General features: G+C 43.4%; 1 protein-coding gene across 1 annotated transcript in view; it reads left to right on the top strand.

The window, feature by feature from the left end:
• The window catches only part of LOC139233167 (cytokine-dependent hematopoietic cell linker-like), a 190,060-nt gene that overhangs the window by 129,589 nt on the left and 34,937 nt on the right, over positions 1-25,534 (top strand). Inside the window, exons 7-10 of the mRNA XM_070863766.1 lie at positions 2,072-2,208; positions 15,654-15,705; positions 16,488-16,541; positions 21,607-21,632. Of these exons, the coding sequence (XP_070719867.1) occupies positions 2,072-2,208; positions 15,654-15,705; positions 16,488-16,541; positions 21,607-21,632 (269 nt within the window). The remainder of the gene's footprint in view (positions 1-2,071; positions 2,209-15,653; positions 15,706-16,487; positions 16,542-21,606; positions 21,633-25,534) is intronic.

A 25,534-nucleotide genomic window follows, 5' to 3' on the forward strand; every position in this document is an offset into this window, starting at 1 on the left:
AACTACTTGACCAAGGTCCTGCCATTTCTTTTTACACTGGCCTCCAGATCTCATGGTGTTCACCACTGCGCAGTAATCTTAGAAACATAGAAACATTGAAAATAGGTGCAGGAGTAAGTCATTCGGCCCTTCGAGCCTGCACCACCATTCAATATGATCATGGCTGATCATACAACTTCAGTACCCCATTCATGCTTTCCCTCCATACCTCTTGATCCCTTTAGCCATAACGGCCACAGCTAACTCCTTTTTGAATATATGTAATGAACTGGCCTCAACAACTTTTTGTGGTAGAGAATTCCACAGGTTCACAATTTTCTGAGTGAAGAAGTTTCTCCTCATCTCTGTCCTAAATAGCTTACCCCTTATCCTTAGATTGTGACCCCTGGTTCTGGACTTCCTCAACATTGGGAACATTCTTCCTGCATCTAACTTGTCCAATCCCATCAGAATTTTATATGTTTCTATGAGATCCCCTCTCATTCATCTAAATTCCAGTGAATATAAGCTTAGTCGATCCAGTCTTTCTTCATATATCAGTCCTGCCATCCCGGGAATCAGTCTGGTGAACCGTCACTGCACTCCCTCAATAGCAAGAATGTCCTTCCTCAGATGAGGAGACCAAAACTGTACACAATATTCCAGGTGAGGCCTCACCAAGGCCCTGTACAACTGCAATAAGCCTTCCCTGCTCCTATACTCAAATCCTCTAGCTATGAAGGCCAACATGCCATTTGCCTTCTTCACCACCTGCTGTATTATGACACCCAAAACTTGTTGCACCTCCCCTTTTCCTAATCTGTCACCATTCAGATAATATTCTGCCTTCCTGTTTTTGCCATTAAAGTGGATAACCTCACATTTATCTACATTATACTGCATCTGCCATGCATTTGCTCACTCACCTAACCTGTCCAAGTCACCCTGCAGCCTCTTAGCAGCCTCCTCACAGCTCACACTACCACCCAGCATAATGTCATCTGCAAACTTGGAAATATTACATTCAATTTCTTCATCCAAATCATCAATGTATATTGTAAATAGCTGGGTTCCTAGCACTGAACCTTGCAGTACCCCACTAGTCACTGCCTGCCATTCTGAAAAGGATCTGTTTATTCCTACTCTTTGCTTCCTGTCTGCCAACCAGTTCTCTATGCACGCCAATACATTACCCCCAATACCATGTGCTTTAATTTTGCACACCAATATCTTGTGTGGGACCTTGTCAAAAGCCTTTTGAAAGTCCAAATACACCACATCCACTGGTTCTCCCTTGTCCACTCTGCTAGTTACACCCTCAAAAAATTCTAGAAGATTTGTCAAGCATGATTTCCCTTTCACAAATCCATGCTGACTTGGACCAATCCTGTCACTGCTTTTCAAATGCGATGCTTTCCAAATCTTCTGCAACTTGGTTCCAGCTTTTCTTCATTTCTTTTGGTGGAACTTTTATTTGACCTCTGCTGGTGTCCAGCTCCTGCCATCTGTTCTCAATCACAGTAACTGGTGCCTCCACTTCCTCCTGTAAGAAATTCTTGGTCCTCGCACTGCGTTGCATCTTGTATTGCTGCAGCTGCAATCTTTCCAATGCTCTCACAGCACTCCTTCTCTAACACACAACTGGCTCTTTAAAAATGGCTGATTGCCAAATCCGAGCTGTACTGAGCATGCGCGTCCATTGGAACAATGTCAAATTTGTTACTTTTTTGTCCCGCGCATGCGCAGAAGGTGCGGCTTCGGTTTTCGGAGCCGACAGCAGGCTCCAGCCCTCCCCCTACCCCCCCCCCCCACCCCCACCCCCGCCCCGAGGCAACTGGACATGCTGCACGGCTCCAAATTCGAATTATACATCGGGGAAACTTTGGCAAAATATTTCTGGCACATTTCTGGCCGAAAAAACCCGGCGTAACTTTGGCAATACGCCAGAAAACGGGCTTGGGGAAAATTGAGCCCAATGTCTTGTACGATAAAACTTGCCCAGCCACCATTTCCTGCCAACACATAATGCTTCACGTTTTTTTGAACGGAAATGTTAGTTAAAATTATTTGTAATTTTTTTTGTTATTTACAGATAAGCGGTGCTTACCAACAATACCACCCCCACTTTGTCCAAAGGATGGTTTACCCCCACGTCAGAGATCCCAAGGAGCTCTTAGACAGCAGTCAATGGTGAATATCGAACCCAGCACACAGTGCAGGAGCAGCAATGTAAGTATCTACGCTAACTATCATTTGACTGCTATGTTATCTCTACTGCAATTGTACCAAATAATATATAATTCAGAACGGATATTTCAAAATGATACAAGTCATATTTAAATACTGACCCAAGTAATGCTTAAAATCCAAACCTACATCTTATTACAAATTCAGGGAGAGCAGCAAATTAATAGTTTAAGAAAAGAGGCTTATCCTATGGACATTTGAACTAATATCTTTAGTGGAGCATTACATCGACCCGACAATGTGGAAAACTGCCCAGGTATGTCCTGTCCACAAAAAAGCAGGATAAATCCAATCCGGCCAATTACCGCCCCATCAGTCTACTCTGAATCATCAGCAAAGTGATGGAAGATGTGATTTATAGTTCTATCAAACAGCACTTAGTCACCAATAACCTGCTCACCGATGCTTTGTTTGGGTTCCGCCAGGACCACTCGGCTTTAGACCTCATTACAGCATTGGTCCAAACATGGACAAAAGAGCTGAATTCTGGGGGTGAGCCGGCTTGGCATCATAAGAACATAAGAAATAGGTGCAGGAGTAGACCATTCAGCCCCTCGAGCCTGTTCCAACATTCAATAGGATTGTGGCTGATCTTCTACCTCAATTCCACTTTCCTGCACTATCCCTATATCTCTTGATTCCCTTAATATCCAAAAATCTATTGCTCTCTGACTTGAATATATTCCACAGCCCTCTGGGGTAGTGAATTCCAAAGATTCACCACCCTTTGAGTGAAGAAGTTTCTCCTCATCTCAGTCATAAATGGCTGACCATTTATTCTGAGACTGTGACCCCTGGTGCTAGACTTCCCTGGCAGAGGAAACATCCTCCCTGCATCTATCCTGTCAAGGCCTCACAGCCACAGGACATCGCTGCAAGAGTTCCTCATGGCAGTGTCCTAAGTCCAACCATCTTCAGCTGCTTCATCAATGACCTTCCCTGCATCATAAGGTCAGAAGTGGGGATGTTCGCTGATGACTGCACAGTGTTCAGTTCCTTTTGCAACTGTTCAGATAATGAAGCAGTGCATGCCCACATGCAGCAAGACCTGGACGACATTCAGGCTTGGGCTGATAAGTGACAAGTAATAGATGGCAATGATCATCTCCAACAAGAGAGAGTCTAAACACAACCCCTTGACATTCAACGGCATTACCATTGTCGAATCTCCTACCATCAACATCCTGGGGGCCACCATTGACCACAAACATAACTGGACCAGCCACATAAATAATGTGGCTACAAGCACAAGTCAGAGGCTTGGTATTTTGCGATGATTGTCTCACCTCCTGACTCCCCAAAGCCTTTCCACAATCTACAAGGCACAAGCCAGAAGCGTAATGGAATACTCTCCACTTGCCTGGATGAGTGCAGCTGCAATTACATTCAAGAAGCTTAACACCATCCAGCACAAAGCAGTCTGCTTGATTTTCACCCCATCCACCACCTTGATATTCACTCCCTCCACCACCGGCACACCGTGACTGCAGTGTGTACCATCTACAAGATGCACTGCAGAAACTTGCCGAGACTTCTTCGACAGTTCCTCCAAAACCCGCGTTTTCTACCACCTAGAAGGACAAGGGCAGCAGGCGCATGGGAATAGCATCACCTCCAAGTTCCCCTCCAAGTCACACACCATCCTGACTTGGAAATATATCGCTGTTCCTTCATTACTGCTGTGTCAAAATCCTGGACCTTACTCCCTAACAGCACTATGGGAGTACCTTCACCACACAGACTGCAGCGGATCAAGAAGGCGGCTCACCACCACCTTCTCAAGGGCAATTAGAAATGGGCAATAAATGCTGGCCTTGCCAGCGACGTCCACATTCCATGAATGAATCAAAAAAAAACTCTTCACCGGGGAAAGTTTATTGTAACAGAAGGATACAATGATTGGCATCCCATTCACTACCTTGACATTCACTCCCTCCACCGCAAGTTAAAAAGAGAGCCAAGAGCGGGAGCGAACAGGCCTGTGAAAGGGGGGGAAAAAAATCAAAATGTGACAGCACAAGAAAGTAGGTAAGTGATTGGTTAGGAAGTATTTCTCTCTTTTTTCTCTTTTTCTCTAAACTAGGACATTGACTTAAATTAAGAGCCATGATTTTAGGTTAAAAACTATACGCAGATAATTAAGTCATATTTCAAAACTTGAAAATCGAATTAGCTAAATAAAGTACAATAGAGATGGCAGGCCAGGTGATGTGTTGCAGCTCCAGCATGTGGGAGCTGGTTGGCACCAGTGTGATCCACGGTGATATCTGCAGAAAATGTTGGCGGCTCGAGGAACTTCGGCTCAGAGTTGGTGAATTGGAGTCCGAGCTTCGGACAATGCGATGCATCAGGAGGGAGAAAGTTACCTGGATACTTTGTTCCAGGAGGCAATCACACCTCTTAGGTTAAATGCTTCAAAATTGTCCATGGTCAGGGACAGGAGGATGTGACTACGAGTGAGGTAGGTATGGGGACCTAGGATGTAGTGATGGAGGAGCCTCACCCTTGCTCTTGTCCAACTTGCAGCCTGTGTGGACGAGAGCAGGGTCTGCAGGGAGGGTGAGGAAGCTGACCATGGCACAATGGTTCAGCGGGCCATTCAAGTTGGGGGAATAAAATGAAATGTAGTTGTAGTAGTAGAGGACAGTATGTTTAGGGGGATAGATACTGTTCTCTGCGGCCGAGAGCGTGAGTCCCAAAGGCTGCATTGCCTGCCCGGTGCCAGGGTTAAGGACATCTCCTCCAGGCTGGTGAGGAACTTGGAGTGGGAGGGGAAAGATCCAGTTGTTGTGGTCCATGAAGGTACCAACGACATAGATAGAACAAAGAAAGATGTTCTGCTGAAGGAGTATGAGCAGCTAGGGGCTAAATTACAAAGCGGAACCACAAAGGTAATAACCCCTGGATTACTACCTGAGCCACAATCAAATTTGCAGAGGGTAAATAAGATCAGAGAGTCGAATGCGTGGCTCAAAGATTAGTGTGGGAGAACTGGATTTTGATTCATGGGGCACTGGCACTAGTACTGGATAAGAGGGAGCTGTTCGTTTGGGACGAACTTCACTTGAACCATGCTGGACCAGTGTCCTGGCGAATCGAATAACTAGGACTGTAGATAGGTCTTTAAACTAAATAGTGGGGGGGAGGGTTCCAGTGACGGGAAATTTAAAAAGTCAAAGACAAAGGAGAAGGCAATAGTGCAGGGTAACGATAGGGGTAATTATAACCAGAGTATGACAGGAAGGGACAGAGTGTATAAATATAGGAGTGCGCCACCAATTAAAGTCAGAGCAGGGAAAAATGGTAAAAAGACAAAATTAACGGCTCTTTATCTGAATGCACACAGCATTCGTAACAAGATAAATGAGTTGACGACACAAATAGAAATAAATGGGTATGATCTGACAGCAATTACAGAGACGTGGTTGCAAGGTGACCAAGGCTGGAAACTGAATATTATGGGGTATTCCACATTTTGAAAGGATAGGGAGGTGGGGTAGCTCTGTTAATAAAGGATGAGATCAGTGCAGTAGTGAGAAATTATATTGGTTCAGAAAATCAAGATGTAGAATCAGTTTGGATGGAGATAAGAAATAGTAAGGGAAAGAAGTAACTGTTGGGAGTAGTCTATAGGCCCCCTAACAGTAACTACACTGTTAGACAGAGTATAAATCAAGAAATAATGGGGGCTTGTAAGAAAGGTACTGCAATAAACATGGCCGATTTTAATCTTCATATAGATTGTACAAATAAAATTGGCAAAGGTAACCTTGAGGACGAGTTCATAGAGTGTATTTGGGAAGGTTTCTTAGAACAATATATCCAGGGAGCAGGCTATTTTAGATCTGGTAATGTGTAATGAGATAGGATTCATTAATAATTTCATAGTAAAGTTTCCTCTAGGGAAGAGTGATCATAGCATGCTAGAATTTCAAAATCAGTTTGAGGGTGACAAACGTAGGTCTGAAACTAGTGTCCTAAACTTATATAAAGACAATTACAAAGTTATGAAGACAGAGTTGGCTACAGTTGACTGGGAACATTGACTAAAGGGTAAGATGGTAGATAAGCAGTGGCAGACATTCAGGGAGATATTTCATAACTCTCAGCAAAGATATATTCCAGTGAGAAAGAAAGACTACGAGAAGGATGAACCATCGTGGCTAACTAAGGAAGTTAAGGATGGTATCAAATTGAAAGAAAAGGCATTCAATGTTGCGAAGATTAGTGGGAGGCCAGATGATTGGGAAATTTTTAGAAACCAGCAAAAGATGACTAAAAAAAATAAAGAGGGAGAAGCTAGATTATGAGAGTAAACTAGCAAGAAATATGAAAACATATAGTAAGAGCTCTGACAGGTTTTAAAAAGGAAGAGAGTGGCTAAAGTAAACATTGGTCCCTTAGAGGATGAGACTGGGAATGAATAATGAGAAACAGAGAAATGGCAGAGACTTTGAACAAATATTTTTTATCGACACTAAAAGCATCCCAATAATAATAAATAATCAAGGGGCTATAGGGAGATACTAACTTAAAATAATCACTGTCAATAGAGAAAAACTACTAGGCAAACTAATAGGACTAAAGGCGGACAAGTCCCCTGGATCTGATGGCCTGCATCCTAGGGTCTTAAAAGAAGTGGCTGTAAAGATAGATAGTGGATGCATTGGTTGTAATCTACTAAAATTCGCTGGATTCTGGAGAGGTCCCAGCAGATTGGAAAACCGCAAATGTAACGCCCCTAATTAAGAAAGGAAGGAGACAGAAAGCAGGAAACTATAGACCAGTTAGCCTAACATCTATCTGTCTTGGGAAAATGCTGGAATCCATTATTAAGGAAGAAGTAGCAGAACATTTAGAAAATCATAATACAATCAAGCAGAGTCAACACGGTTTTATGAAAGGGAAATTGTGTTTGACAAATTTACTAGAGTTCTTTGAGGATGTAACAAACAGGGTGGATAAAGGGGAACCAGTAGATGTCCGGGCCAGGCTGCCGCACGCTGCTCCCTCCAATGGTCCCGGCCACCAATGCAGCCTCTCAATGGTGGGGCATTGCCCGGCAATCGCCATGGTCCCCGCCCGCAAGACCATCAGCAGGCTGGGGCCATTGGAGGGAGCAGCATGCAGCGGCCCGGCCCGGAAATAGGCGCAGTCACAGCCTGCAAGACCATCAGCAGGCCGGGTCTTTGGAGGGAGCAGCGTGCGACGGCATACCACTGCAGGGAGCAGCGTGTGTTGCTGCAGGAGGGCGACAGTTACAAAGCCAGGTCGCTGATTGCAGTGCGGGCAGGCACAGCAGTAGGGGCGAAGGAGCAGCAAGGGACCATAAAGGGAAGTGACCGGGGCCCAGGAGAGGCGTGAATCTGGGGCTCAGAAGAGGCGAGGGCCCAGGGGCAGCACGGGCCAGCCCACACTGTGATATGTGTGCGCGCTCGGTCTGTGCAGCAGAGCTGGTCTCCAGTTAGTCTTAGGTAATCCTTGCCACTGGACCAAGACCTAGTTCTGTCAAGCCCATGTGGTGGCTGGTGCGCAATGGCCACCACACGTTAAAAAAATCCGCGCACAGGCATCTTACACCCTTCACGATGTAGTTCAGGATCTGGAATATTAGGTCCTTCATTGAAACACCGGTGAACTCATCCCTTTTTGGCATGGAAGCAAGTCATCCTCGCTTCGAGGGACAGCCTATGATGATGAGGAGTAGATATAGTATATTTGGATTGCCAGAAGGCATTCCATATGTTGCCATATCATAGGTTATTGGACATGATAAGAGCTTACGGGGTTGGAGGTAATATATTAGCATGGATAGTATAACAGAAAACAGATAGTTGGTATAAATGGGTCATTTTCAGGTTGGCAAACTGTAATTAGTAGGGTGCCACAGGGATCAGTGCTGGGGCCTCAACTATTTACAATCTATATTAATGACTTGGATGAATGGAGGGAGTGTACTGTAGCCAAATTTGCTGATGATACAAAGATGCGTGCGGAACCAAATTGTGAGGAGGACACAAATAATCTGCAAAGGGATTAAGTGAGTGGGAAAAAAATTGGGCAGATGGAGTATAATGTGGGAAAATGTGAGGTTATCCACTTTGGTTGGAAGAATAAACAAGCAAATTATTATTTAAATGGAGAGAGATTACAAAAGGCTGCAGTACAGAGGGATCTGTAATGCATTATAACCTGAGCCACGAGCAAATTGGCATAGGGGTCAATAGAATCAGGGAGGTGAATGCATGGCTCAGAGGTTGGTGTGGGAGAAATGGATTGCAATTCATGGGGCACTGGTATCAATACTCGGGAAAGAGAGAGCTGTTCCGTGGGGATGGACTATACCTGAACTATGCTGGGACCAGAGTTCTAGCAACCGAATAACTAGGGAGATAGACAGGGCTTTAAACTAAATAAGGTTTGGGGGGGTGAAGGGTGCTGGGCGGGGAGGGGGGGGGTTGGAGGTGTTGAGCATGGTCGCAGTAGAGAGCAATCTAGACTGCTAAAGAGAAAAGAAAAGGAAGCAATGCAGGAACGTGATTGTGGTAAGGATAACCAGATTATGTCAGGAAGAGACAGAGCAAACAAACACAAGAGTACACTAACAAATAGGATCCAGGGTAAAAGAAAATAGTGATAAGACAAATAGAGCTATAGTACAAAATAATGTTAAGATGTCTAATAATGTTAAAAAAACAAATTTTAAAGCATTGTATCTGAATGCACGAAGCATCTGCAATAAGGTAGATGAATTAACAGCGCAAATAGATGTAAACGGATACGATATAGTTGCAATTACGGAGTCATGGTTGCAGGGTGACCAGGGTTGGGAATTGAATACCCAAGGATATTCAATATTTGGAAGGACAGGCAAAAAGAAAGAGGGGGTGGTGTGGCGTTGTTAGTAAAGGATTAAATCAGAGCTATAGTGAGAAAGGATATTGGCTCAGAAATTCAAGATGGAGAATCAGTCTGAGTGGAGCTAAAGAGCACCAAGGGGCAGAAAACATTGGTGGAGTTGTCTATAGGCCTCCAAATAATAGTGGTAGTGTAGGGGATGGCATCAAACAGGAAATTAGAGATGCATGTAGCAAGGGTACTACAGCAATCATAGGTGACTTTAATCTACATATAGACTGGCCAAACCAAATTAGTAATAATACTGTGGCAGATGAATTCCTGGAGTGTGTACGAGATGTTTTTTTTTAGACCAGTATGTTGAGGAGCCTACTAGGGAACAGGCTCTCCTAGATTGGGTATTGTGTAACGAGAACGGGTTAATTAATAGTCTTGTTGGGCGGGGTCCTTTAGGGAAGAGTGACCAAAACATGATTGAATTCTTTATTAAGATGGAAAGTGAAGTAGTCCAATCCGAAACTAGGGTCCTAAATCTAAACAAAGGAAAATACAAAGATATGAGGAATGAAATGGCTAAGATAGATTGGGAAGATTCATTAAAAGGCATGACGGTGGATGGGCAATGGCTAATATTTAAGGAACGAATACATGACTTGCAACAGTTATACATTCCTTTCTGATGTAAAAACACAAAAAGGAAAAGTGGCCCAACCATGGCTAACAAAAGAAATTAAGGATAGTATTAGATCCAAAGAGGAGTTATACAAATTTGCCAGAAAAAGTAGCAAGCTTGAGGATTGGGAGCAGTTTAGAATTGAGCAAAAAAAGACCGAGATTGATTAAGAGGGGAAAAATAGAATGAGAGCAAACTTGAAAGGAACATAAAAACCGACTGCAAAAGTTTCTACAAGTATGTAAAAAATAAAAGATTCGTGAAGACAAATGTAGATTCTTTACAGACAGAAATGGGAGAATTTGTAATGGGGAACAAGGAAATGGCAGGACAATTAAATAAATACTTTGGTTCTGTCTTCACGGAAGAGGACACAAATAATGTCCCAGAAATGCTAGGGAACCAAGGGTCTAGTGAGCAAGAGGAATTAAAGGAAATGATTATTGGTAAGAAAATAGTGCTGGAGAAACTAATGGGACTGAAGGCTGATAAATCCCCAGGGCCTGATGATCTGCATCCCGGAGTACTAAAAGAGGTCGCCATGGAAATAGTATTTGTTGTCATCTTCCAAAATTCTATAGATTATGGAAAAGTTCCTGCAGATTGGAGGGTGGCAAATGTAACCCCACTATTTAAAAAAGGAGGGAGAGAGAAAACGGGGAACGACAGACAGATTAGCCTAACATCAGTAGTAGGGAAAATGCTAGAGTCTATTATAAAAGATGTGATAATGGCACCATTAGATAATATCAACAGGATTAAACAAAGTCAACATGGATTTATGAAAGGAAAATCATGTTTGGCAAACCTACTGGAATTTTTGAGGATGTAACTGATAGAATAGATAAGGGAGAACCAGTGGACGTAGTGTATTTGGATTTTCAGAAGGCCTTTGATAAAGTCCCACATAAGAGGTTATTGTGCAAAATTAAAGCACATGGGGCTAGAACCTCCACTTTTTTTGCATGCTTAATGCCCACTTAACACCCATTTTACTGCTGAAATGATGTATAATGCCCATATAGCGCCCATTTTGGCACAAAATGGAAACTGAAGGGCATTGTTAGGAAACTTATCGCCGAGCGTTACTTTCCCTATGTACTTAATGCCGGGAAAAAATATTACCGCCCGCCCACTTTTTTGGGGTGGAATCATCAGAATGGGCAAAATCAATGGCCATAATATCGCCCAGCGTTAATTTCCGCGCTGATTTAACGCCGAGATTCAATAATACCGCACGCCCACTTTTTTTTGTTGTAAAGAGCATATTTACCGAAACTAGCGGCCATGAGATCTCCCAGCATCAATTTCACCACCTCGCACACATATCGCCCACAATATCGCTCGCCCAAAAAACTGCCCAGAAAAAGTGGAACTAACCGGAACTAAACACAGCGTTATGGACATCATGTTCTGGATCACATGTCACATCCTTTAAAAGGCAGCTGTGCTTCAACCTCGATTGGGTTCGGATGTACTCTGCAGGTCGTTGGAGTTGATGTGAACATCTCTAAAAACATCTTGACCATACAGTGACTGATTGGAAATGAATAGGTGCCTTTGTCGGGACATTCCTTGTTTGTGACCAATCGGTGGAAAACAGAGAGCTACTACAATGGGGCTTGTCCTTTCTCACCTTCTCTTGGTGACCAATTACATGCAGCAGACTCGAGATTACCGAAGGTACACTCCACTGCATTATGTGCCCAATGTAAGACGTGACAGACTGATGAGGAGGACTGGCTGTTACACCCCCCGCAAGTACAAGGAGACGCATTCTTACCTCGACTTGCCCGACACCACCTGCCTTCGGAGACTGCGCTTCCACAAAGAGGTTATCACTGAGGTATGCCAGCTGATAAGGGCAGATCTGCAGCCTACCAGCACCATCAGTACTGCACTATCCGTCGAGGTCAAAGTCACCACGGCACTGTCGTTCTACGCCTCGGGTTCTTTTCAGGCCACAGCTGGAGACATTTGCGGACTTTCTCAGCATGCCACACATCGCTGCATTAGACAGGTCACTGAAGCCCTGTACACATGTAGGAGGGACTTAACCAGCTTCCCCATGACCAGGGAGGCACAGAGTGAGAGGGCTCTAGGATTCTCCAGAATTGCAAACTACCCCAAGGTGCAGGGAGCAATAGACTGTACGCACATCGCGATGCGGCACCTTTTCAGGATGCAGAGGTTTTCAGGAACCGCAAGGGATTCCACTCCCTGAATGTCCAACTGGTTGTCGACCACCAGCAAATTATACTGGCAGTGAATGCTCAATTTCCAGGCAACATCCATGATGCTTACATCCTACGTGAGAGCGTTGTATCTGACTTGCTTAACAATCAGCCAAAGGTCAATGCTGGATGCTTGGTGACAAAGGATATGGCTTTGCCACCTGGCTGATGACCCCCCTGCGTGACACCCACACTGAAGCCGAGAGGCGATACAACGAGAGCCACAGAGCAACTCACAATATCGTGGAGAAAACCATTGGAGTGCTGAAGCAGCGCTTTAGATGCCTGGACCACTCAGGAGGCGAGCTCCAATACCACCTTGAGCAGGTAGCTCAATTCGTGGTGGTGTGCCCCATGCTGCACAATTTGGCTATCAGGAGGGGACAAGAATTGCCTGATGAGTCTGACAGTCCAGCTCGCCAGAGAGAGGAAGAGGAGGACGAGGAGGCAGACACTGACATCTGCCCAGACAATCAGGCTGATGCTGAAACCATGCCCCCGGCCCCCTGTAGACCACATGAAAGGGCCCGTGATGGCATGATAACTGCAAGAGCCTTAAGTCAGGAGCCCATCAATGATCACTTTGCCTGAAAAAATGATGGTGTTATTTACAAGGCTGACACACTGCTGGTTGTGCAGGTGATACATCAATGGGGGGCATCACCTTGGTGACAGTTAAAATTTAAGTTGATTGAAGTGAAGTGTAATTATACCCTTTGATGTTAAGGAATCATTAGTGTGTAATGGTGCAGCTATCTGAGCCAATGCGCTACAAGGTTTTGTTAAATTAAAAAACATTTAAACCAAACGTTGGTCTGAAATCATCAGTATTTCTGGACAAACCAAACCTTCCCCCACCCCCCCCCCCACTTCTCCTCCCCACCCCTACCCCTTCCCCTCCTGACTCCAAGCTGCCTGGCCGAGGAGCTCCTCAGGCGATGTTTCATTGCGGTGGGGTGGGGGGCGGGGAGCGGTGACGGCCAAAATGCTGCTTGGGCGGATACGGGAGAGGACGGTCCCGAGGTGGGAACGTGCTCTGAGCCAGGAGCAAGATGTTGCTGCTGGCTCTCATATGTGGTTGGCAATGGAGGTGTGGCACCTTGGGGTGCTGTGCCGCGCTCCAGGACCACTGGGAGCCCTCTGCCACCAGTGTTCCTGGCTACCAGCTCCAGGGCCTCCTCCATCCCTTCCATGTTATATCTTATTTGTTGGACAAAAACTCGGTGCCAACTATGTTCTTGGTGCTTAGTAGGCTTTTTGCTACTCGTGAATCTCCCTCGTGTCTCCCACAACAGCCAGACAAGCACATACCACAGCCACAGACATTTTAAGTGCCTCTGAGCTCCCTCTCTCTCTGTCTCCTTTTCTGTGCATGTAATGATGACCCTTGACCTGCTGAATTGCAGGAATCGAGCATTGCCATGCCATTGCTAAGGACGCCCACACTTTATAGCAGAATGTCAAAAAAAATTTACATTGCCCCCCATTTCATATCGCTCGCGGTAACGCCCATTTTCAAAAATGGAGACTAGGTGCTTTGAGAATGGGCGAGAAGCCAGCGATCTGAAAATCTTTTTTACCACCCACGCCAGAAATATCACACATTTTTGGGCGAAAAGCACAAAAGTGGAGGTTCTAGCCCATAGGATTGGGGGTAATATATTGGCATGGATTGAAAATTGGTTAACTGACAGGAAACAGAGATTAGGAATTAATGGGTCTTTTCGGGATGGTGAGCAGTGACTAGTGGGGTACCACAGAGATCAGTGCTTGGGCCCCAGCTATTCACAATATATATAAATGATTTGGATGAGGGAACCAAATGTAATATTTCCAAGTTTGCTGACGACACAAAACTAGGTGGGATTGTGAGTTGTGAGGAGGATGCAAAAATGCTGCAAGGCGATTGAAATAGGTTGAGTGAGTGGGCAAACACATAGCAGATGCAGTATAACGTGGATAAATGTGAAGTTATCCACTTTGGTGAGAAAAACATATGGTCAAAGTATTATTTAAATGCTGATGGCTTGGCAAGTGTTGATGTACAGAGAGACCTGGGTGTCCTTGTACACCAGTCATTGAAAGCAACCATGCAGGTGCAGCAAGCAGTTAGGAAGGCAAATGGTATGTTGGCCTTCATTGCAAGAGGATTTGAGTACAGAAGCAAGCATGTCTTACTACAGTTATATAGGGCTTTGGTGAGACCACACCTGGAGTACTGTGTGCAGTTTTGGTCTCCTTACCTAAGAAAGGATATACTTATCATTGAGGGAGTGCAGCGATGGTTCACCAGACTGATTCCTGGGATGGCAGGCCTGTCGTATGAAGAGAGATTGGGTCGACTAGGCCTATATTCACTGGAGTTTAGAAGAATGAGAGGGGATCTCATTGAAACTTATAAAATTCTGACTGGGTTGGATAGACTGGATGCAGGGAGGATGTTTCCCCTGGCTGGGAAGTCTAGAACAAGGGGTCACAGTCTTAGGATACTGGATAGGAAATTTAGGACCGAGATGAGGAGAATTTTTTTCACTCAGAGGTTGGTGAACCTGTGGAATTCGCTACAACAGAAGGCTGTGGAGGCCAAGTCACTGAATATATTTAAGAGGAAGATAGATAGATTTCTAGAAACAAAAAGCATCAAGGGGTATGTGGAGAAAGCGGGAATATGATGTTGAGGTAGAGGATCAGCCATGATCATACTGAATGGCGTTGCAGACTCGAAGGGCCCAATGGCCTACTACTGCTCCTATTTTCTTTGTTTCTATCTGGGATCCTCATACATGAAACATAAAAAAGTTAGCATGCAGGTACAGCAAGTAATTAGGAAGGCAAATGGAATGTTGGCCTTTATTGTAAGGGGGATGGAGTATAAAAGTAGGGATGTCTTGCTACAACTGTACAGGGCGTTGGTGAGACCACACCAGGAGTACTGCGTACAGTTTTGGTCTTCTCATTTAACAAGGAGATGTACTTGCATGAGAGGCAGTTCAGTGGAGGTTCACTAGGTTGATTCCTGAGATGAAGGGGTTGTCTTATGAAGAAATGTTGAGGAGGTTGGGCCTATACCCATTGGTATTTGGAAGAATGAGAGGTGATCTTATTGAAACATAAAAGAATCTGCGGGCGTTTGACTGGGTAGATGCAGAGTGGATGTTTCCCCTAGTGGGGAATCTAGAACTAGGGAACATAATTTCAGAATAAGGGGTCGCCGATTTAACACGGAGATGAGGATGAATTTCTTCTCTCAGAGGGTCGTGAATCTTTGGAATTCTCTACCCCAAAGAGCTGTGGAGGCTGGGTCAGTGAATATATTTAAGGTGGAGATAGACAGTTTTTTGAACTACAGGGGAGTCAAGGGTTATGGGGAGAGGACAGGAAAGTGGAGTTGAGGCCAAGATAAGATCAGCCATTGAATGACGGAGAGGCTCGAGGGGCCAAATAGGCTAATCCTGATCCTATTTCTTATGTTCTTATGTTCTTATTATAGAGTTTGTTATGATGGCGATGAACTTTAACTTAATTGCATATTTTGAAACCATTATATGTTAACTTGCAAGAATGCAAATGAAATAATAGAAGTACCCTCTACAACCAAATTTACTTTGTTCTCCCTGATGTTTTGATTTGCTGTCATATTTCTAACCATGTTTGCTTTCTAGATGCAAAGAGACAAGAAAAGTTCTGACAGTCACGGAGGTTTCGCTGCTCAAGGTACTGCCGCAGAAGCCCTTTAACAAACTTATTAATTGATTTGCCTCCCATCATCAGTAAACGGCTCCACTTTCTTCACAAAATCAAACACAGTGATCTGTGCTCACCTTTGGCCTTAGATCATCAGCTTCCCTTTTTGTAGCTCCTTTGTCGGTCCCACTTTGGTACCTGCTCTCTGCATTCAGCTATTGAACAGTTTTCTTCGGAATGGCTTCCTAGTATCTGCCAAGTTGAATGGTTTCAGGCATTGTAGTAATTAGATGTGACATTGTGTAAACCATCTATGAAAAATATGCGACTGCATAGACAACCTCCACCAGACCTGCCCCCTCCTCTGTAAGACTGTGTTTGTGAACTATATTTGTTATAAAGTGAAAGCTTTAAATTTTAATAATAAACAATGTACCTTGTTTGGTCTACAGTACATTAAAGTCATTTTATAAAAGGAGTGACTAAAACAATTAGTTTGGTATTTCACCAAAATTGGCAATGGAAATCTACATGGAAAGATCATTAATTGATTATTAACTCTCTATTAATTTAGTTTCTGCCATTTTTATGTTAATGATACAGCTGTATGCAACTTAGCTTATTTTGTCAAGTTTTGACATATTAACAGAACACATTATTTATGTACATCACTCCAATTAGAACAGGCTCACTGCCAGCATGCTCGGAGAGATCTGAATATTTAATTAGATGTGCTATGATTAATGAAAAACAAATACAGAAGAACGTGGCAGAACCATTCCAGTCATCCAGATATTTTTGTTTTTCCTCAGGCCCAGCTGTTGACAGAACTGTAAAGCCTGTAAAAGTCCCTTTCCAAGCTTCAGGTATTTGATTAATTTGTTAGCATAAAACTGTAAAAGGTCACGTTTCAAAAATATAGAAAATCTATGGATTGTTGTTTCCATTGTGCTATTTAGAAGAATTTGAACTTTCATCATGACAATTTTGTTTCATTAAAAATAAATACCATAAATCATAATACTATATGAAAGGGTCATAGGGAAGTCAAGAAAGCTCTCTGATTGAACACTAAGGCCTGAATGTCGAGTGGGGTTCGAGGGTGGAAGTTGGGTGGATCACTCACAGAGGCTCACAATTTGGGGCCAAACCCGGATCCGTTGGATTTCCATGCAATGTATAAATCAGCCCCAATTCCATATAGAGAGGGGGAATGGCTGAGTCCTTTGCCTGTGCGTGCGCCCTGTTCTACACTCCCCCACTCCATTACCCTATGTCATAGCACTGCTTTGGGGGTCAAGTTTGGGGGCGTTCGCAGGCTACCCTGCGAATTCTGCCCAGTATGCCACCAATAGGCCGAGTAAGACCCGAGAGCAGGCGAAGGTCCCATACTGGGCCTTACTAAGGCCTTAGAAAGGTGTGTCAGAAAAGGGACTTGATTACCTTAATGTACAACAATGTGTTGCTTTGGAGAAATTTAGAGAAAAATATCAATATTTTATCTTTTGCCTCAGACTCTGCCATCAGAGTGGAATGGAGCCATTCCAAGCCCCACCCAAAGTGTGGGTAGCCACGTCTGTTGTACCTATAAAGGCGCGGGCCAACCATCCCAACTATGGCAATGACCCCAACCCTGCAACTTGTGACAAAGTACACATCCTTGGTTGCTGGTGGACAGGAGCTCTGTTCCACTGGCAGGGCGGGACTCAAAAAGGGAATTTAAATTTTAACCCAACTCACTCAGCAGAAATCTGGCGGGTGGGCAGTTAAAATCACCCAGGATCGTATTTGTCCAAAAGCCACCATGATCGCAACATCTGCAATTTTAACCTTCTCTTCTGAGCAGGCAGCAAGGACACGCACCTAGAACCAACAGGGTTCTTCTTTACACATGCATGTTGCGGCAAGATGACATAATTGTTGTACCTTTAGTTTCAGCTGTAATTTTAGCTCATACCTGAGCGGGTAAACCACCTGGAGTTAAAATCGGCATGTGTCTACTGTTGGTGCAAAACAGTTTCAGCTTTGCACCAACATTAAACCTATGCAGTACAAATCAATCGTTAAGGCCCAAAATGACTCCAAATACAAAATGGGATGAGTTTCTGTCCTCCAGGTAGTTACACTCCTCTCGCTCCAGTTGGGTTACGTTGGACCCTGATTTCAGATTTTGGCTGTGTTGACACTAAAATATTTGAAAGAATTGAATTTATATAGAGCTTTTCATAACCACCGGATGTCTCAAAGCGCTTTACAGCCATTGAAGTACTCTTTGAAGTGTTGTCACTGTTGTAATGTGGGAAACGCAGCAGCCAATTTGCGCACGGGTAGCTCCCACAAACAGCAATGTGATAATGGTCAGATAATTTGCTTTTGTTATGTTGATTGAGGGATAAATATTGGCCAGGACATTGGGAATAACTCCGCTACTCTTCTTCGAAATAGTACCATGGGATCTTTTACATCCACCTGAGAGAGCAGACGGGACCTCGGTTTAATGTCTCATCCAAAAGACGGCACCTCCAACAGTACAGCACTTCCTCAGCACTGCACTGTCAGCCTAGATTTTTGTGCTCAAGTCCCTGGAGTGGGATTTGAACCCACAACCTTCTGACTCAGAAGGCAAGTGTGCTATCCACTGAGCCACAGCTGATACTGTAAGGAATAGATGTTGTGTGAAGTAAAGGCACTTCAAACTTACAGTATTGTTATAGTATAAATGGTGAGCAGGGTCTGCTTGAGAGATGATTGACAGGTGAGTACAGCTTACCACAACTGTAAAAAGCAATATACTGCAAATGCAGAAAATCTGAAACCAAAACAGGAAAAGCCAGAAACATGCCACAGATCATTCAGCACTTGTGGGGCATAAACAGACAGTGTTCAGAACTGAAAAATAAGTGACAGATAAGTGTATTTACAGAATCAGAAGAATGGGAAGGGGAGGGAAAAATATATTTAAAAAATAAACAGGCAAACATAGGGAAGAAGTATAGTGGAATGATTGCTTGATGATGTAATATATCATCACGGTCAAGTAACAAAAGAAAGCATTGAAGAAATAAAAAGTATGGCTGCCTACCTCACCAGCAGCGGCTTTGATGATAACTTCTGGGAGGGAGAGGGTGAAGTAGCAATGGTGGGGTGAGGTGGGGCATGTAGAGCGTACTGTGGAATCAGAAGAGCACTTCCTACACCCTTTGGCTATGCAACAACGATTTCTAAAATAAGTTTGGTTAAAAAAACGTACCTTTTGGCGCAGTTGCCCAGCAACTGCTTAATAATCCCTCCTGCTCCACTCTGCTCCCTAAAACAGGCACAAGGCCCCTCAATTGAGTATTTAAGGGGCCGAAAACTTGTTTGGGTAGCTGTCAGGAATACTTGACAAATCTCCTGACCCAATATCGGGTTGGACGTCTTTCACGCGTTCTTTGGGCTCAGGTTGTTGGTCCCCGAAGCTGGCCATCATTATGCCCATTATCACCTGTACAATGTGTGCAAAGAGGTCCAATTCCTATCCCTTAGATTCAAAACTATTTTTTACGGATCATTATGTCAAACGAGGCCTTATTTTGGAGCAATTGTCTAATACTGGGGATGCTACATTATTGCAATGAGTACCATAGCTTGTCTAATATCATCTTTGAATAGACAAATTCATGTACAGTTAAATACTTCAGTGAGCAAGATCACTTCCATTTACTCTCATGTAAATATACTTGAAGTGAATTCTATGCAATTAAGTGTCCTTAAGATAAATTTATATCTTCATAAATATATGAAAATGCATTACCACTATTTGTGAGACTGCACAAATACTTTTGAATCTATATTTAAATATATCTTAAAATTTTATCAAATCATACCATGAATGAAGTAAAAACATTTGGTTTCACTAACGATACGCAACATAATGAAACCAAAATGAGAGGCGAGCGTGGGGTCAGCAGTTCGAGCATCAGGCTCACATCGATTCATGGGTGTGAGGCCAGGACCAGTTTAAATCCCAGGCCTCATTACCTTCTCAGCACCATCTGAGGCTGCTCCTGTGTGGCGGCAGGTATCCTTGGATAGGCCAGCACCAGGTGCGAAACACTCGACTGTACATTAAAATCTTGTCAGTTCTGAATGACATCAGCAGTCCCCTACTTTTTCATTTTAATGAGACCTTTCCCTGCCAGGGGCAAGGACCACTGACATTGCCCTAAATATGCCTGTTGAAATGCCACTGGGCGCGAACGTGGTTTGGACAAGATGAATACCACGGTGCCAATATTTTACCCCCCTCCCTCCCATCGCCCACAGATCCCATTCTCATCACGGGAAGGGGGATTAAAAAGGGCTCTGAAGTATGTGGATCACTCAGAATTGACAAAACAGTAATCCCTGTTTGAAAATCAATCTGACTCTACATTATGCAACATATTGCACAACACAAATCACAGACCTCTCCTATTTTTAAAGTCTGGAGTAAAAGCAAACAAGATAAACCCGTAATCATTGAAGGCAAAGAAAAGTGAAAGATCAAATAATGTATAATAAATGATTGGAGAATGGAAAATATTTACCTTTAGTTTCTGTATTGCTGCTCCTGCTGACAAAATAAGACTCATTTTACAACAGTTAAAAGTCATGATTGCCAAAGACACTAAAAATAGCCAAAACTAAACAAAATTGAGGCTGATTTTCTAAGTGCAGCCTTGTATATTGAGAGATCGTAGGCCTGTTGTCTGAACTTGGACTTTCTGTCAATTCCTTTTAATGGATGGAAAATTGTTGGTCTGACATTTCATGACTTGTATTCTGTGAGCATGGCTCCTCACCAGCAGCACAAACTCAGAAAATTGGCACTAATACATTCACAGCTACTGCATGTGTTTACTATGTCAAAAATTTACTGTCAATTTATTTTCAGGTAAAATTGTCAAAGTGGCTGGAATCATTAGATTGATGGGGGGTAACTTTGACTTTGGATGATAGCGTAAAACGGGCGCTATTGACTTGGCCGCCCGTTAAACATCTCTCCCGATTTTTTTTTCCATTGAAGTCAATTGGGAGCTGTATTGAATGGAAGGTCAGGTGGTTCCGCTTACCTTGCCAGAACTAGTAAGTTAATTGCAAAAGCAAAATACTGCTAATGCTGGAATCTGAAATAAAAACAGAAAATGCAGGAAACTCTCAGCAGGTCAAGCAACATCTGTGGAGAGAGAAACAGAGGCAATGGCCTCGATCTTCACAGGGGCGCGAGAATGGTGGGCATGAGCCCAGTAGCGGGCGGCGCACCCGAGAGTCCAGGCACACGGAGGCCTGGCCGATCTTAACTCATTTAAATAAACTTCCCAGAGTCTTGCCCGCACCCAACCAGATTCTCTACCTGGCTAGCAGGTGGGAGGAGGCCACTGTTGGGGACTCGTACCGTCCCTGGCTTAATATTCATATTACCTCGCGGCACCGATTATGTCATTGAGACGTGACTTTTGCATCTTAAATAGGCCCCCACCTGCTTTTAGCAGAAGCCTCGATGGTATCCTGATTCACTGCTGTTAATATCTCAAGATTTTAACCCCTCGTCCAACCTTTTCTTGCCTGCTGGGCGAGTGTTGGCGGAGTGTGGGGGGATGGTGGCTTAAAAGCAAGACCAATGTTTCAGGTCAATCCCTAGTAATGTCAGTAACCTTCTTGCTGCAATATTTTCACTGCATGGAGTGGTCAAGTTGGCAGCTCAACTTGAAGGTCCATATCAAAGATGTTACATAAAAATATGTATGTTTAATGCATGTGGATTATCAAGGGGTAGTCTTAATAACCTCTCTGTAAAGTAAATATTTAGTCATAGATATTCAAATAATTCATTTTTCAGCTGTTGTGCTAAGAAATACAAGTTGACAGTCTGATTCTGTCTGATACCAATTCTTGTTTTTAATTTAACAGAAAAAAGTCCAGTCTTTGATTACAAGGTAAGAATACTTGCATCAATCCTAGGAATATACCCTTTATTTATGTCATTTATACCAAATTGTATATATTTTTTGCTTGTATATTTAGAGTAACTTTTCAACTTTGCATTACCTTGCACATGTTGGGAAATTGCTTTCTATGATTTGCCATCTATTATGGATGAATTTCTCAGTATCAGTGAGGATCCCTGCCTCTAGCATAAACTCCGTCCTTTTAACTTTTCTTTTGGTAGTCTTCAATAGTTAGTTGTTTTGTTGCTCTTTAGAGATTCTAAGTAGAGGAGTCTAGGAACATCCCATTCACTCCTTTATAATCCAGATCCCTAGATCAAACATCGGTGCCAATCATTTTAGCTGCATTTTCTATGTGTAACCTGAATGTTATTATCTGCTTTTTTACTGTAACCTGATGTTCCTATTTTTCCATCAGTTTCTTAATTTTCAAATTGAACTAGTCATGGGTTACTGTGATGGTAATAATGAGCTAATAGAGGTCTTTAAAATTATGAAGGGGTTTAATGGGATAGACGTATAGAAGATGTTATCACTTGTGGAGGAGTCCAAAACTAGGGGTCATAAATATAAGACACTCACTAATAAATCTAATCAGGAGAAACTTCTTTACCCAGAGTGGACAGAGTATGGAACTCGCCACAAAATGTAGTACTTGAGGCGAATAGCATCGATGCATTTAAGGGAAAGCTAGACAGCTATATTAGGGAAAAAGGAATAGAAGGATATTCTGATAGGGTTTGATGAAGTAGGCTGAGAGGAGGCAGAAACACTGACACAGACCAGTTGGGTTGAATTACCTATTTCCGTGCTGTAAATTTGATGTAATTCTATGTAAATGCTAACCAGTCTGCAAGCCTTTTTCCCTTCATATAGTTAATTGTCTCTTTGCTGTTAAAAAACTTTTTGAGTTTGCCAAATCATGTTCACATGCCCACTAGCAAATAATTCATAATAATTTTCATTAAAGCATCAGATGTTTCTGTATTAAAAAGCATTAGGCTAACTCCTGAAATAATCTGTGAATCACTTGGAAATTCTCTTTCTATTACACTTCCCTTGTTACTGCTGTCATCTCCCTGTCCAAAGTGCCCAACAGCACATGTCTGCTGTTTAACTCTTTTTCCAACAACTGTCTCAGACCCCCTCCTTGCCTTGATTCCCATAATTTTAGATTTCTTCCAATCATATTCCAATTTTATAAATACAAGTTGTTATTTTTTTTTGTTCTTCCACTCTTCTCATTCCTTCTATTTCTTTTCATAATACTCTTATCTTCAGATATACAGCTATTGCTGGCCAATCTATTTAGGCATTCCCACTTCATGTACTTATGGACTAATAAATCAATGGATATTTCATTACTTACAATTCGCCAGAAGGAATCCAGTTTTCAGCTTCAGACTCTCAGTTTCACTATGCTTCTTGGGTAATTAAGTATGTTTAAGGTTTGTTGTGCAAGGTATAACCAAGGTTGAAGTAAACACACTAACTTGGACAATAAGCATTGAAGACATGAAATCAAAATTCACAAGCCTCAATCAAGGCTTCAGATTAGATAAATAGTTTTTCCCCAACAGAATAGTGGATATATAGCAGGCTAGAGAAGGGAGTCAGTTGTTCCCTTTAAGAGGGAACTGGATGATATCTGTTGAGAAGCAGGATTGAGGGTTATCGAGCTTTCTTCAGGAGAATGTGGTTTGTTCCTTTTTGCTCTCTTTAAAATAGTAAGGGCCACAGATTATATAAATATAAGCACATTATTTGACTTTGACTGTGAGCACAGAGCTAGAGAGCACAGGTTTACGGTTAACATGCTTCATGCGAGATTAGAAAACCTTTTAACATACACATAAAAAATAGGAGCAGGAATAGGCTATTTGGCCCCTTGAGCCTGCTCCGCCATTCAATAATATCATGGCTGATCTGATCTTGGCCTCAACTCCACTTTCCTGCCCGCTCCCCATAACCCTTGACTCCCCTATAGTTCAAGAATCTGTTTATCTCAGCCTTGAATATATTCAATGACTCAGCCTCCACAGCTCTCGGGGGTAGAGAATTCCAAAGATTCACAACCCTCGGAGAGAAGAAATTCCTCCTCATCTCCATCTTAAATGGGCGACCCCCTTCTTCTGAAACTATGGCCCCTAGTTCTAGATTACTCTACGAGGGGAAACATCCTCTCAGCATCGACCCTCTCAAGCATTTTACTTGATTACCTTTGAGGACCAGGGATTATTTAAGAGAATATTCCTCAGGTGAATGAAGTTCGTCATAAGTTCAGGGAGGTCCCTTTGTTAACCTATCAGTGGCAGGTGCTCACATCACTAGAGGTACATCTGGGGTCACTGTCTCTTTCCAGAGGCTGAAAACTTCAGCAGAGGACTGGCCAGCTGGGGGAGGGCAGTGGTGTCGGAACCAGCCCTCCCTCAGAAACGATAAAATTGTGCAGACTTGGTCACTTTCAACATTAAAAAAATTGTGCTAACCTTAAGTCTTCAAAGCCCTGGGCCATGTACCCGGCTTGGGCCACCAGGCAGGGCCCACATGCTTGGTGACCTGTTACTGCTGGTCTCACCTCATTTCTAACTATTCGAACACATTCCCACTGAAGTTATGGCAAGGCTGTGTTTTGTCCTCTAAGTTTAGCTGTAAGCACAATTATAATTCAAGGCATTTAAGTTATTTGAGAATTTACGGATCCGTTTACCTCAAACGGTTATGCCGGGGTATTATATGAAAACAGAAAATGCTGAAAATCTCAGCATCTGTGGAGAGAAACATAGTTAACGTTTCAGGTCTGTGAGCCTTCTTCAGAACTGGAAGTTTGAGATGTAACAGATACTTAAGGAAGTGCAGGGGCAGTGAAAGGGGGAGGGGAAGAAAGAACAAAAGGGACGGTCTGTGATAGGGTAGAAGGCAGAAGAGATTTAAGAGACAAAAGGGATAATGGGCAAAAATGAGATGATAATGGAACAAGTTAAGAAACAAAAGATGAGTCTAGATGGGGTGTGAATGGTGGAATCATCACAGCTGCCATGGGAAAGAGAAAAAAAAGGGGGTGTTTGTAAAAAAAAAGGGAGGAAAGAGAAAAAAAAATATGGGCAGAGGTTATTGTCTGAAATTGTTAAACTCGATGTTAAGTCCAGAAGGCTGTAAAGTACATAAATGAAAGTTCCTCAAACTTGCGTTGAGCTTCATTGGTCAGAGTGGGAGTGGAGCGGAGAATTAAAGTGACAGACAACCAAAAGCTTGGGATCACGCTTATGGACTGAACAAAGGTGTTCTGCAAAGCAGCCACCCAATCTGCGTTTGGTCTCCCCAATGTAGAGGAGACCACATCTTGAGCAGCGAATATAGTATACTAAATTGAAAGAAGTACAAGTAAATTGCTGTTTCACCTGGAAGGGGTATTTGGGGTCATGGTCAGTGGGAAGGGAGGAGTTAAAAGGGCAGGTGTTGCATCTCCTGTGCTTGCAAGGAAAGGTGCACTGGGAAGGGGAGGGGCTGCTGGGGGTGACTGCGGAATAGACCAGGGTGTCGCATTAAGAGCGGTCCGTTCAGAATGCTGAGAGGGGAAGGGAGGAGAAGATGTGATTGGTGGTGGGATCATGCTGGAGGTGATGGAAATGGCGGAGGATGATCTGTTGAATGTGGAGGCTGGTGGGGTGCAAGGTGAGGACAAGGCTAACCCTGTCATGGTTCTGAGAGGGAGGAGAAGGGGTGAGAGCAGAGGTGTGGGAAATAGAATGGACACGGTCGAGGGCCATGTTACCCTAACCATGGTGGAGGTAAATCCTCGGTTGAAGAAAAAGGAAGATATATCAGAGGCACTCGTGTGAAAGGTGAAGTCGACAGAACAGGTGCGATCCCTTCCCTTCCTCGACTTC

The sequence above is a fragment of the Pristiophorus japonicus genome, chromosome 2 (assembly GCF_044704955.1).
Source record: "Pristiophorus japonicus isolate sPriJap1 chromosome 2, sPriJap1.hap1, whole genome shotgun sequence".
NCBI classification, from domain to species: Eukaryota; Metazoa; Chordata; class Chondrichthyes; family Pristiophoridae; genus Pristiophorus; species Pristiophorus japonicus.